We start from the raw sequence: 14,848 nt of genomic DNA, 5'->3' as shown, positions 1-14,848 counted from the left end.
TCATCAAATTAAAATAATTTAGGACAGAGCCTTACAACCTTACTGGACAAATGTGGAGGGGTTGAAGCATCCTGAGTTACTTGGGTCCTCCACCCAGGGTATCTGTTTCCCTGCATGCCCACAGCTCTGTCCTTGCTCCAAGTCATTAATAGATGTCCTGAATGCAAAGAAAGCTTTGACATGGATATCCTGGTGCAGAGAGGAAGAGATGTGAGAAGCTGGCATGTCATCTCATTCCCCCACTGAGAGGAAATAACGGAAACCATCTTCAGAAGAGAAGAGAAGAGAAGAGAAGAGAAATGCACAGGAGGTGGGTGTATGCTAACAGGGTTGTAGAGGCAGAGCAAAATGCACCACAATCTCCAAATGTCCACACGCGGTAAGCAAACCAGTGTGGGAATAGGAAGAAAGTCCTCTAAACTTCAAAAGGTGTAGCACAGAGCCTTTGAGGATGAGCCCATTCTGAATTACAAGGAGCACTGCAAGAAACATGAAAACCACTTTATTTCTGCTGTGCTGTTTTCTACACCATGAAGATATAAAACAGTACTCTGAGCTATCAGCTCTCTTTTGTTCATTTGTTTGTTGGATGGTTATTCACAGGAATGGCAGCTTTTATTTCAACAGTATAGATAAAAGTATCACACTGAAATTTAAATGTCAAAGAATACATACTCAAATGTCAAATACCAACAGACAAATGCCAACAGAGAAATGTTAGAAATACACCCATGTCTCCCACTGAATATAACTATATCTGTACAAAAGCAAGCCACAGCATGATCTGTAAAAACAAGAGTTTTTCTGCAGTTCCTCTGGGATGGTAACACCACTTGTGTCAATAACACCAGGATCTGGCAACCATTTGACTGGATTATTCCAAGTACCTGGTTCATTTACAGACATAACAGTACACAACTTGTATTTCAGGAAAATCGCACTCCTGAATTTGCTCACTCGCCACTAAATGAAGGACCCAACTCAATAAACTTCTGAATGAATGCTCCAGCAGCCCATGAAAGATGAAGGAGAGGACTTGCAGACAGTTTCTGCTAGATTCATTGGCTTAATTTGGCCAATAAAAACCAACACAAACATGAATTCTTGGTGTTTCTTAAACAGTTTGATTTTTTGAGTCCTAGCAATATTGACGTTTGAATATAAGTGAACTTTTTAAAAGTAAGCAAATGACTCCAGAACCCAAATAGAACTGACTTTTGGCAGAATTTGGACTCTTGAGAAATTCGAGTGCATTTAAATATTTGACTGGCATTAATCAAAATCAATTGATTGCTCCTCAGTGGAAAAAATAAATAAAATTCTTTACACACTTTGTGTGAACCTCCAGTCCCAGTGACTTCGATAGGCCTTTTGTCAGGATTTCACCCTTCATTACCTCAGATAAAAGTACTTAGAAGCATGTTCATTAGGGAAGATGCATTTGTTTAGAAACTTCAGTCAGTCTGCTAATTGCAGCTGCTTCTACTAGAGCTGAGAAATAAAAATGGTTAGGTAGTTCTGTAGTCAGATCACTAAACACATGAAAACCTGAAATGCACTTAAATTGGTGTAGCTAACACAAATATATCTGACTCCTGCAATTATTATGTTTGCCTTCAATACTAGTGGCTCATACTCTGGGAAGTAAAACCTAATCAAAGATAAAATGTGTGACATTTTGTCAAAAGAGTAAATACAACATATGGCATTTTACCCTTAAAAATTTTCTTCTCTGTATCTGAGGTTAATGTTTTAGGAACCCCAGCCTGTTTGGGTTTTTTGTTTTGTTTTTTTGTTTGTTTGTTCTGTTTTGGGGTTTTTTTTGTGTTTTTGTTGTTGTTGTTTTTTTTTTAACTTTGTGACATTGATTGGAAACACCATATTTATTTTAAACACTTCTACTATTCAATTTAATGTAAAAAATACAATATTTAATTGGGATTATTTTTAATTTTTTTTGAAAGGTGCTTCCGAGAACAATTACTACATTCTCACAATATATACAGAAAAATCTTTCTAAAGAAAATTCCTTTCTCTACAGCAGAACTCATTGTAAAGCTTTCTGTGGATCACTGAATGCTGTTTACAAAAAAAATCAGAACAGATTAAATCTGTTCTGCTCTGGACACTTGGTTCTTTTTAACCAGCCACAGCACATCACAAAACTCTATGGATAGTATTTATAATGCAACCTTCAACAGGCAAATTTTCTTATAATCTCTATATTTAATTTTAAACACTTATCTTGGCAAACACAAAAAAATTGCATACTTTCAGCATCTTTTCAGCTTTGCTTTTCTCCTGAAGCATGTCTTGCAACACTGAGTTTCATGGTCTAATTATATTCCATGCAAAACTCTATTCTCTTTGACCAACTAAAAATCTATTTCTTTTCAAAGGCAGTGAATGTCTCTTTGTCCTTGAACTAAGATAAAGGGTAAACAAGGAAGGTTCAAAAAGCCTGGTTGCACTATCTCATTGTTTCACACAATTTATGTGTGCCCATGGTCCTTAACCTCTTCTTTAAAAGCAAACTGTTCAAATCTGCATTATAGATGTAAATTATACCATCAGAAAAGAGTCAGAAAGGATAAGAAGTCTTTTTGCACATTTAGATTTCTAAGACCTTTATGTGGGTATCTATTTCTCTTCTACATTTTTATGAAATGAAAGAACACAACTTAATGCTTCACTCAGGCATTCACCCAGACAGGCCTGAAGTCAAAAACCAGCCAAAGTCAACCAACTAAATTAAATGAAGGGATACAGATTTGTCTTAGGAAGGACTACTTGGTTGCTCTTAAGAATAAATAGCTCCTTGATGCATAGCATGTAAAATAAATCAAGTCAAAATATGTTGAAACAGGCTGAATTTACAGGTGAAGGAATAAGGATTCATTCAACATTCTGGTCACCTAAAGACTTTGTGAAGTGCACCTCCAAATATCAACAAGATCCAGTTCTGCTTAGTTTCTAAAGCATCTCTCACGATCTCTGCTCAAGGTGACATAACTGTAGACATGTACGTACATCAAGGTATTGACAACAGTCAAAACAGCAGAACGGAATAACAATTACAATAAATAGAGGAGGAGAAATTTCAGGAGTTTAGAGACACTTTTAAACTTCCTCTTTATCTCTCCCTTCTTTCAGAGCATGTATCTGTTGCTGCAGAAAAATTTATCTGTTGTATGCAGATAAATGATGTCCTTCATTATATAGCGACGCTGACACATGGAACCAGCTTACACATATTAAGATAACTTTCTCTGTCATTTGCTTTTCGACAATCACTTCAGCTTCCTCACATATAAAAACCAGTGTGATTTGATACACTAAATGAAGAGATCCTCATATTATGTTTCAGGAGATCTGTGGTTGAAGAAGAGTTGCTCCTGGAAAAGCCTATTAGTCTTTTATTTTCCTAAGAGGTACCATATGATTTTTGCTACTTTTGCCATCCCAGATGGGCAGTTGTCCAAAGTTAAGGATATGCATTGCAAATAGAAACTTGCTTCCACCATTCCTTACACAGGACTTAAATTTATTTTTACAGACTATCAAAACTGAAAAAAGTAATTTTGCTGGAGATGTTCGACATTTCCTCAAACAAGCTCAGTCCAAGTATTTGGACTGTGTCTGGCAGCTGAATACATAACATAGCACTTATTCTGTAAAAGTTAATTTTCACTAAAACATTGAATATTTATTTCACGAAGACAATAGGTTACAGAAATTTTATCTATGTTATGATAGATTTTCTGCAACTATGAATTTTAATCATCTAATGGCTACATATCCCACTTTGACCATAGTGCCAATGTGGGCACTCTAAACATAATTTAATGTAAAACTTGCTATTTTGGAAATGGGTTGCAAGGGTTACAAACCAGCAGCTTTCACTGCTCTTTTGGGACAGTCAAGCAACAGCTGAACACATTTAGTCTTGCAATCAATACCTTGATCAACCCAACCTACTGCAAGGCCTCCTTGCAATAGTAAAATTGATGTATATCTAGAAGTTCAAGACTTTTCTTCCATTTCTTACTCCTCTTAATGACACACAACAATATGTTATCTGCCATCAGTTTTCTGTTTGTTCTGTGATGGAACACAAGAAAGTTTTTTAAAAGATCAGTAAAAATAGTCTGTTGTTTGAACACATGTAGCCTTACCTTGCGGATGCCTCTGCCAAGATCTTCTCCATAATTTGTCCCCAGAATTTCAAAATGCACATTGGGATTCCCTCCATTTTCTGCAAATTCCAGTTCTCCAGTCAAGCCATTCACTCCACCCTATTGGAAAAAAAAAAAAAAAAAAGGATTGAAAACTCAGAAGTACACAATTATAATAACCTTTTGCTATTTTGTTATCCAAGGCATTTGTGCACTGAGTATGCAGTACATATTCACAACTACTAGAATCAACATAGTTTTCTCAAGAACACATTTCCTGAAAAAATTTTGAAGTCAGAATTGTTTCTGTATCATTTAAGTTCTTCACAGAAGACTCAAACTCAGCAGTGCTAAGCAGATGCAATGCAAGCTATAGTCTTCGTGTATCTGCACTCCCAGTTTTCGTCCTTTGACCTGTCAGTGTACATGTATAGACATTCTAGCCCCATTAAAAAAAAAGTTTTGTGACTCATTTTAGTGGATGTGAATGTAAAACTGACAAATAAACAAAAGAAATTGCACAAAAAATACTTTTGTTTATTTTTGCATCCCTCCCTTCTCCCCCCACCCCCAAACGTTTCTCATACAAGAGATTTCCACATAAGATCAGTTTGAGTTTTGCACGAAGTTAGGCATTTTTTGAGCCCAACGTAAGTGATCTGAACAAATGAGGGGCCTGCCTAGCTGAAAATAGTGATTTTTCTGTTTTCCTCCAAAACTCTGCTTTTAAGAATGGATGAGATAAGCAACACAATGCAGCATATTTTCAAACTTGCTTTTACTTTTTGCATTTTTATCAGAAGGGGTTAAAATACTAAAGAAAAAAACAGTGAATATTTACTGTAAAGAATCACGAGTTGAAAGGGCTATAAATGCCACAGCAATACTCAAAACATACTCCAAGGTTGATTCAACGTGACACTCATTTCATCTTTGTATAAGAACTGTGATGACACAAACTTTAAATTCAACAGAGACACAGTGAAAACCCTTAGCCTTAAAAAATTTCTTCAGATTTCAGATTCAGGGAAAATTAGATGTTTAACCCACTCCCTCAAAATAACTTGAATATTTTAAGTATGTACAAGAAAAAATATCTGCCCCTGGTGTAAATCTGTGTGAAATGCACAGCTTTTCTTCAAAACATGAGGCAAGAGTTTTGTAGCAATGATTTATCCTTAAGAGCTTTATTATTTGAACTGAAAAAAAAAAAAAAGGAAAATGAATGCTTTATATACAAGCTACCTAGCACATGAGCCTTGCTGAATCATGATTTTAAAAGCTCTATTCTCACATCTTCATTTTGGAGAAAATCCAGGAAGTACCAAATTTGCACCTCCATTGCTGATTATTATGAACTAAAAAAATGTTGTCATCCTTTTATAAAGCATCCTATAATAAAAATGACAAAGTTGATCACTGAGATAATACCTTTAAAATTTACTAGCAACTACTAGAGAGTACTATTATCAGGGAATAATATAGAAACATTTCATGAAGTGCCATTTTCAGTTAAAAATAAGATAATACTTTGTGCAAAGATATATTTAATCTTTTTTAATCTTTTTTATAATCTTTACTTTTTGAATGCCGTAGAAGATTTTTTTTTTTATTTTTTTATTAAAGAAAAACAGCGCCTTGATTAAGGGTGCACCTGCACAGTCTTTTGCAGACTCTGGGTCATTTTGCCCTCAGTGAGAGCCAGCCAGACAATTTTAACACACATCCTTGTCATTAGTATGACACTGAGGTTACTTATTATGCTTGAGCAGAATCCTGTAATAATCACACCTTCATGGCTTTTAGACTGGAGTTATCACACCTCTGGCAGGTTCAGAGTAAAGACAGAGTGAGCTTGTGTTTACCTGCAAAATCATTTGAACATATCCTGAGGCAAATAACGGAGTTTCACAAATATAAACCTTTTCTGTTAAATTTGACAACATCCTATTCATGAACCAGAAATAAAAACCTGTCCCACATATCTTTTTTTCTCATATGGTCTCATCTGGCTTTTTGATTAACAAAGCCAGAATTTCATGGTACATACGATGTAGAAATGCCTGCAGAGCAGCACACATCTGCAAAGCTTGGGATCCCCATCTGAACTCTGAAAGCCTCCATCTGGCTGACTTGCTCTCCCTGATAGCACACACCTATTGCTAGTCCTGCACCACTCTGATCCCTTACCATATACTGCTTTTATATATTATAGTTCATATTTCCTGTGTTACTTTGTTTCCCACAATGTGAATTAAACTCATGGGTCTCACGTAGGCAAAGTATGAATGTTAAGCTGCTACAGACCACCTAAGCTGCACAATAATTTCTAGTGAGCCACAAGCAATGTCTGGAAAAAGGAAAGCAAAACTCTGGAACCAAATGATAAAAGAATGGAAATACTGAAGATCAGAAAAAAAAAAAATAAAAAAAAAAATTCTTAAGGTAGATGTTTTGTAAAACAGAAAGTTCAGAAAGCATTTTTCTTTCTTCTTATTTTGTGACACAGCAGTTTTAAATTGGGAACTTTCAATATAAAGATTAAAGTGACTTCTGAGAATGCTCCCAATAATTTATGGGACATGAAGATAGAATCATGTCTAAAATATAAATGAGCTTTTGAGACCTAAGACAGCAATTTAAAATTTTAGTCAACTTCTAATTTAATTTTTATAACATTTGTCCTTATTTGAGCAAATATGATAAAAATAATGAAGATGCATTTCACCTCAGTTACATTTGAACAAATGCAATCCAATTCTAATGAAAGCACTTTTGTCTTTGTTAATACATAGCCCCTAACATACAGAACAGGTTAACTGACTTACCTACCATATTTTGGAACTGAATCTCTACCCAAAACCATTGTGTGTAAGTTTATTTACCTTGATTTTTTAAATGGTTGCAAATACTGGGGCAAGATAGAAACTCTCTTAGTTAATTTTGTCTGCAATCCAGTGTTACCCATAACAATTTTCCTCATTCATCTATTTTGCAATTTTATCATGCTTTGAAATCTTCTCATGTAAGAATGTCTTTAACCAGAACTTACTTTCCAAGACTGTGTACATTTGCAAATAGTGTAATAAGAGCTCAGGTTAGATGGGAATGCTCTTGGCTTGGAAAGGGAAGAGACAGAAAGACAGAATAGTAAAGAACCACTCATATAATACCAACAACAAAACTAAATCTGGTAGGAAACTTCCTGGAGTTCCTGATGCCTCCTCCCTACCTGGGACATACCTTGCTGCTCCTGTAGGCCAGGCAATCTTGCTATTGCCCTCTACTAGCCCTAATTGTCCCACACTGCCTTTTTACAAGGCTTACATGAGCCTGTTCTATTGCTTAGGGCTGATGGACTGAGACAGTGTATTGCCTGTGAAAAGTTTCAGGACACTGCTCCAATTTTTTTGCATAGTCTTTCACATCATGGATCCCTCTAAAACACATACTTCATTTATGGCATGTATTTTATCCCTCTGCTAATGCACAGTGAAGGAGATCACAAAGGAAATGGACATCTCTATATGACAGCTACTAATCCAGTAACTTCCCGATGAGATTTTTCCAAGTTATTTTTGTGCTAATTCTGATAATGCGCAAGAGTCAAATAAATGTTTCATTCCATATAACTTACAGAAACAATGCTATTTGGGGGAAAAGGAAGGCATGTTTATCATCTGCTCTCAGATTCCTCTAAGATTGAGCTGCAACCATGTGATTTCCTGACACATTTAAAACTGAAGAGTGAAATGCCAGTTGTTAGGACAAAAATGTTTTACTTACATTTCTGATCACTGCTCTGGGCTTTGCAGAGCTGCTATAAAGCTTGGCAATATAGTTAAAGCCTACTTGAGTCCCATCTAGACTGGCAAGATAAACTACAGTTTATATACGCTTAGGCACCACTATATTGTAAGTCCGTGAAGAAAACACTATTTACCCAGCAGTCAGAACCTCGCTTGGGAATGTCAGCTTCTCAATCATCAGTCACAAAATATTGTTTTTGCTCTGACAGTTCCTGGGCTTTTTTTGGTTTGGGTTGGGTTTGTTTTGTTGTTGGGTTGTTTTTTTTTTATTAAAATACATTAGCTATTTTGCAATTATGGAAAAACAAGGTGATTGCTGGCAGACAAAAATGCTACAATCATTAAATATGAGCTTCACATTTTATTCCTGAAAAAAATCTGACATCAAAAACATTGTTGAGTTTTAAACTCAATACACCATTTTTAGCTGCTAGGGAAGAAAGTCTAATCTACCACCTGAAAAACAATTCGGCATCGTTTTGATGTGTCACCACTGAGCATCACTGACATTTCTGAGAGCAGAACTATTTGACAATTCTACCTACGATTCATGAAACAGCACGAGGTACAGCTCATTTTCCACAAAGGAATAAGCTCCATGTTGCTGCTAGCACTAAAAATTTGTTGCTTGTCAGTGAGCTAAACAAATATGACTGGGAAGAGATCAGGTAAGTGTGAGAGAAGATATATGCAGTAATTTCTTGTCATTTTTCTGAGTTGATCCTCCATATAATCCTACTTACATTTATTCTCCAGCTATTTGGGAAGATTAATTTTTCCAACAGTAGAATTGTTTTCTAGTAATACTTATTTGTCTCATTGTGAAATAGCTTTACTTAGAAATAAACAAGTGAGCATGTGTTTGGGGATAGTTCCTATTACAAAAGTGAATTTAGAACTAATTGCTAAAGCTGGCCAAATTCATTAGAAGGATTGTATTTCCTGATGAATTTAACTATTTATCCAGTTCCAGAACGGGTAGAAACAGATATTGATTTTAATAATTGTAGTGGGCTGAATTCACACAGAAAGAACAGCTTTTGGAGTTGTTTGTAGAAATAGTGATGCAGGAATCAAATGTTCAAGAGTGAAAAGTAAGAAAAGATAACAGCAAATGATTCAGACAGCTATTTTGCCATTTCAAGAAATAGTTGAAAATCTAATATCCCCTCATTCCCTACTTTTGCCTATTGGTTTATTAATCATAAAGAAATGAGTTTATTTACCACCAGAGTTCTCCTATTTTTAACAAGTGCTGCTGCTGGTAGAACATCAGCATCCCTTTGTATTAGCTTCACACCTTCAGTGTGCAGCTTTATAGAGATTTCCCATCTTTTCTCTTATTTTCCCTCCCAGAAATCAGAGTGAGATTCCCTCTGCAGCTAAAACAAAGCCAAATATTCCTGTTTCTGTATCTCTGATTCTAGGGGATAGGTGGGGTTTTTTTGTGTTGGTTTTGTTTTTTTTTTTCCTAGAAAACTTTCTTTCAGAACTAGCTTTTCCTGCCTTTTTTTTTTTTTTTCTAGCAGCAAGGCAGTAAGAGCTCAGTTGTGTGAAGCAGTAGATGGCAACATCACTTCCACTGCTGCCAGGACAGCAGATAGTCCTTTTCTAAGGCAGGCAGTCTGGAATTAGACATCTCTTCCTTAATTCTTTCCTCACCACCACCATACCTGGCTACAATGCAACACCTACTGAAACTACATTGAGGAGAGAGATAATCTAGGACAAGATGGTGATTCCAGCTCTGTGATATGGTTAAAGTTTTGCAGAGGATGGAAATTCTTTTTCCAGGAGCATTTAACAAATCTCAGGTTGTATCTTCACCCTGAACTAACAGTATGTTTTTACACTACATTCTTGAAAGAGTGATTTAAAAATGAAAACACAGAACCTTTTAAACTATTTAACTATTTAAATGGTAACTTTTTCATATTTTCTTTCAAAGTTAAGGAAAACTGTCATGTTTTTGAGAAAAACTTTTTAATTCACTTAGTTTTTATTTTTCCTTTAATTATCTTTTAATTTTGTCGTTTTCCTGCTACCTCGTCAGACACTCATGAATGTCAACTTTTTAATTTCAAAATATGCAGATGTGATACTGAAGTTCTTCTACAGAAGCTTCTTATCAAAGCCATCTCATTCAAATAGAGGAGAAACCCAAAAGCAACAGGATACAAGCCTGGTTAGCTGCACATATCAGGAATTTTATTGGCATCTGATTGATGAATATTTTTTGCAAGCTAACCACAACCCTAAAATTTATACTTGTTCCTGCTTTCCTGAATGCTTTCATATTCCTCTTGGCCATATCTCCTTATGTTTCAGGGTTAAGAGCTACGTAAATTGATCTTTAACATAGTGCAGCTCTTCTGTGAAAGGTCATGGAAGGAGTTTGTTTTATTAATCACATCATTTTAGGAGGAAGACGATAAACTGGATATCTGGAATGATATTGCAATGAATGGAATAAACTCTGACATGCAAAGAGATGAGATAGTAGTAAGAAAGAGCGTAAATAATGTTTATGCAGGAAAACAGGGTCGGTCTCACATCCAAAATCAACAGAAACAAGCAAATAACCATAATGCAAAACAGTCAGCAGTTCTTTCCATGGTGGAGCACTTCTAATTTTAGAGATGCTAGTATGGCTACCAGACTTTGCCTGAAACTCCAGCTCAGATACTAAATTCTAATTCTAAAGGGGAAGAGGGTATCTTTACTTCTATGGCTCAAGCATTTTATTTGGAGTTCAGGAAGTAGAAATAGCTTCTAGTTTATTAATGAAAAAGTTTGCAATAGTATTTACAAACTGTAAGTTGAGAAGAAAAGTTCCAAAACCAGCCTTGCCTGAAAGATAGCTTAAAATACAGGGGACTGTCAAACGTGAATTTGAAATTGTGATGATAGGTTAAGAGCAATATGGTTTAGAGTCCCTGAAAGCTATATCTTGTCCCTGAAATGTGTGCTGGATTATCCTTGCAGTCTCATGACCTCAAACTGTTAGAATAGAAACCAGAGACAGTCACCAAAGAAAGCCTTGAACCGTTATTTTGGACCTAGTGCAGATTGAGCCAGGACTGTGTTAAAAATAAGGAGGGTTTAAAGGAGCCTTCCATTTTGCCTGCATAATCATAACTTCTTGGATAGTTAAAGACCTAATGCAGAATGGCAACTTCTTGAAATAGCATTATATTTTAAAATCCTTTTATTTCTTTCTAATGAAAGCCATAGATAAAGCACCTTTATACACACACACATATATATACACACACACACACACACACACACACACTGTTCTGGGGGTTTTTGGGTTTACAATGTAAATTTTAAGCCTCTCCAAGAAGATCTTATAACAGTCTTCCAGTACCTAAAGGAAGCCTACCTAAAAGATGGAAAGGGACTTTTTACAAGGGCATGTAGTGACAGCACAGGGGAATGGCTTTAAGCTGAAACAGGATAGATTTAGATTAGATATTAGAAAGAAAATTCTTTACTATGAGAGTGGTGACGAACTGGAACAAGTTGCCCAGAGAAGCTGAGGTTGCCCCATCCCCAGCAGTGTTAAAGGCCAGGCTGGACAGCACTTTGAGCAACCTGGTCTAGTGGAAGAGGTCCCTGCCCATGGCAGTAGGGTTGGAACTAAATAAGCTTTAAGGTCCCTTCCAACCCAAACCATTCTATGATTTTAATTCAGAAACTGTACATATATCAAAACTAGTGCTTTGAAAAGACACTGCTAGTACTGGCAGTGCGTACAGTACGCACTTCAGAAGGGAGTACTGCCTAATGCAACTATTTTAGAAATCAAGGAAGAGGAAATACAAGGAAAAGGTACCTTCTTGATGGTTTCCAACATTGATCGTCCTCCTTGCCAGGGCTTAGAGTTCTTCCTGATGCAGGTGAGGCTGGCCATGCTGTGCCATTTCCTGTCTTCCAGCTTCTTATGAAAAGCATTTGCCAACAGGAGGACAGTGTCGTATATATACAGGTTTGAAATCTACAAAGACATAAGAATGGGAGTATTAGTATTATTATTTTTGGTCTCCTGCCAGCAGCCAGAATTTGTCATTTATTTTGCCTTGCCCATAATACCCTGGTAATTAAATGACTTATTTGATATTAAGAAGAAATTATAAGAGTCAATAAGCCATATCTTCAGCTCCTTTAGGAACTGCAGCTAAGAGCTGTCACGCTACAAGTGATCTGCAGGAACAGCTACATACATGTGAAATACAGGCACCCCAATCACTGGCACAGCTCCATCTACAGGATTTAAAGCCCTACTCAAGAAAGTAAACAGACTTCCTTTTATTTTTAATCAGCTGCCCGCAACTTTCAATTTTCAGTCACCAGATATTTGGACATCATCAAATTTTTTTCAAGATTGTTTTATTCTTTTGAAAAATAGAAACTCTGAAAATTTAAAATAAATCATTTCATCATGCTTTTTTTCCTGTTTTTTAAAATCAGTTCTGATAGAGACAATTTCTGGAATAAAATATGACCCAATGGAATCTTTCTCAGTGTGCAGTTGCATGTTGATTCTGCAATTTATAGTGTTTCCTGTCAGAGTATTTGGCAACGGCTGCTGATTCCTTGAAGGACAAAACTCTTACTGAGTAAATGTGTACATGTTTCGCAGTGAGTACAGTTAAACACATACTGTGCGAGGAAGTTCCAGTTTGGCATTAAAGAGATAACAGTTGAACTCAAGAAAAGAAATTACATGTGTACCAGATCCACTCACCCATGCATGGTTTCTATACATGTACTTTTAAATACACATAGTATACATATACTTTCAACTACACATAGTACAAAGTCAGATGTGAAAGATACATTTAAATGTAAAAGAAGAGGAGCTTAGAATTCATGAACACTTCTGAAACAAGTAATTTATAGTACAGCTGTATTTCAGTCATTTCTGTCCTCAAATGGCAGGAACATTTAAGTCACTACATAAGGAGAAACCTCAGCTCTCCTGAACAGAGGTTCTTGGGAAGAGAAATGATATTCAGAAATGCAAGGACCTTTGCGAATATTATTTTTAGATAACCTATTGGTCATTTGAAGCCATGGGGCCTGAAGTTATTGAGGGAAACTCAGATTTCTCTGCTTCACTATGAAAGAGACTGTAGAATATTCCTAATTCCTGAAAATCAATTTGCCAGCAGCAATTTGCTAACTGAGGCAAGGTTGCTGGATTTTAACTCCATCAGTCATAGACAAGACAACAGACATTTCCAAGATTGTGGAATATGCTGACTGCTCCATGCAAAGGTTTCTCCATACAGATGGTCTGCTCAAAACCTTAAAAGAAGGAAGCTGCCAACAGGCAAGTACACCAGCATTGCAGAGAATATCCCTATTCTGCCTTTCAAAAATATCCAAAGACTGGGAAAGTCCTGCAGCTATTGGGAGGGGAAGGAAGCACAATAATGCAGAAGATCTGAGACACCGATATGCAAATCCACACATCACCTTAAAATAAAGGAGGAAAAAAGAAGGAAAAAAAAAAAAAAAAAAAAAAAAAGAACCCTTTCTTTCTGCCCAATTTCTCATTTCCATATATTTTGTATGTTTTTATTTTCTTATGTAAATTCCATCTTTATGCTGTCTTTGCCTGTGTCATCCTCAATCTGATCTGTACAATTCTTACAGGAAGGTTTTGTGACAGACTTTTCCCCTCCCTTGCATTCAGGAAAGATGTCTTTCTCCTTACCTTGCCAGAATTTCCTGGGACATTCTGTCTTCCACGCTTTACTGAAGAAGATCTAATGGTCTGCTGGTATTCCTCCTGATAAAATCCCCAGATCATCCATTGCCTTTACAACTTCATTGGTAGTACCATAAATGCACAGAACTTTTGATTTCTACTTCCCTTTTCCTTTAAAAGACAACGATTCTTTACCCCCTCTTTCTCAAACATGCTTCTTTATTCTTACTCAAGGTTCTCCCATGACTCCAATGGCTGTGAATATTTCCATTTCAGTATTCACTGTGGAACTAATTTACATTCTGCAGATGCACAGGCTAGGCACCTCTGTGCATGACAGGATTAAAAGCATGCATTGAGGATCAGGGTTCAGATTAATCAAGCATTTTGAAAATAACTTGGATTATTTTTCTGTGTATTGTAAACCTACAAAGAACTCAAAGTGTTTCAGCTAAAACTGTATATCCCCAAAGAAGTCAGCAGCACAAGGACATTCAGGGGAGACTGAAGGAATTATTACTATGCTGTGAGCCAAGTTTATTTTACATAAGCCTTTGCCAAAGGAAAAAAAATGAAACCAAAACAAGATTAAAAAAAACCCCAAACAACCACAAACCAAACAACAACAACAAAAAAACCCTCAAACAAACCACTTCTAGAGAGCAGAGACAATAAGGTCACTAATGAGACTAAATTGGTAGATGAAGGGCTACAGATGTCAAGTCATCATTTCCCAACAAAATGACCGTGCTTTCAAGGTAGCTTCCATAACCTAGTATCATGGGAATAGAAGATTATTGTCACAGTTCATGAGGAAGGATGCATTCACTAGTCTTAGAGTAATATAGCTGAGTCTTCATTAAGCATTAACAGGGCTCAGGAGTACAGAGTTCAGCAATTATTAAGCATTCGTATTCCTTCACTAACAGTTCATCTTAACATTTACAACAATCAGTCACTGATAATGCAATGATAAAGACACTAAAATTAATTTCTACTACTCAAAACCACCCTTCCCTATCACTTCCAGAAGTATGCTTCATTAGTAACTGTCCTGATGCACAGAGTGGGGCTGTAATTTCAAATCACTTTACACTTTTATTATGTCCCATGTAAATTTACTGGGATGTTTAATACATTGCCTG

The 14,848-nt window shown here is 36.2% G+C and overlaps 1 protein-coding gene across 2 annotated transcripts in view; it reads right to left on the bottom strand.

Moving 5' to 3' along the window:
* Positions 1 to 14,848, bottom strand: part of GRID2 (glutamate ionotropic receptor delta type subunit 2) — a gene marked incomplete at its 5' end in the record, with an annotated part of 729,364 nt that overhangs the window by 207,227 nt on the left and 507,289 nt on the right. For both annotated transcript variants that reach the window (XM_080624929.1, XM_080624930.1), the window contains 2 exons: positions 4,176 to 4,295; positions 11,823 to 11,984. In XM_080624929.1, coding sequence (XP_080481055.1) covers positions 4,176 to 4,295; positions 11,823 to 11,984 — 282 coding nt within the window. The remainder of the gene's footprint in view (positions 1 to 4,175; positions 4,296 to 11,822; positions 11,985 to 14,848) is intronic.

This window comes from Psittacula echo, assembly GCF_963264785.1.
Source record: "Psittacula echo genome assembly, chromosome: 1".
Classification (NCBI taxonomy): Eukaryota; Metazoa; Chordata; class Aves; order Psittaciformes; family Psittacidae; genus Psittacula; species Psittacula echo.
This window is presented reverse-complemented; position numbering and strand designations above follow the sequence as displayed.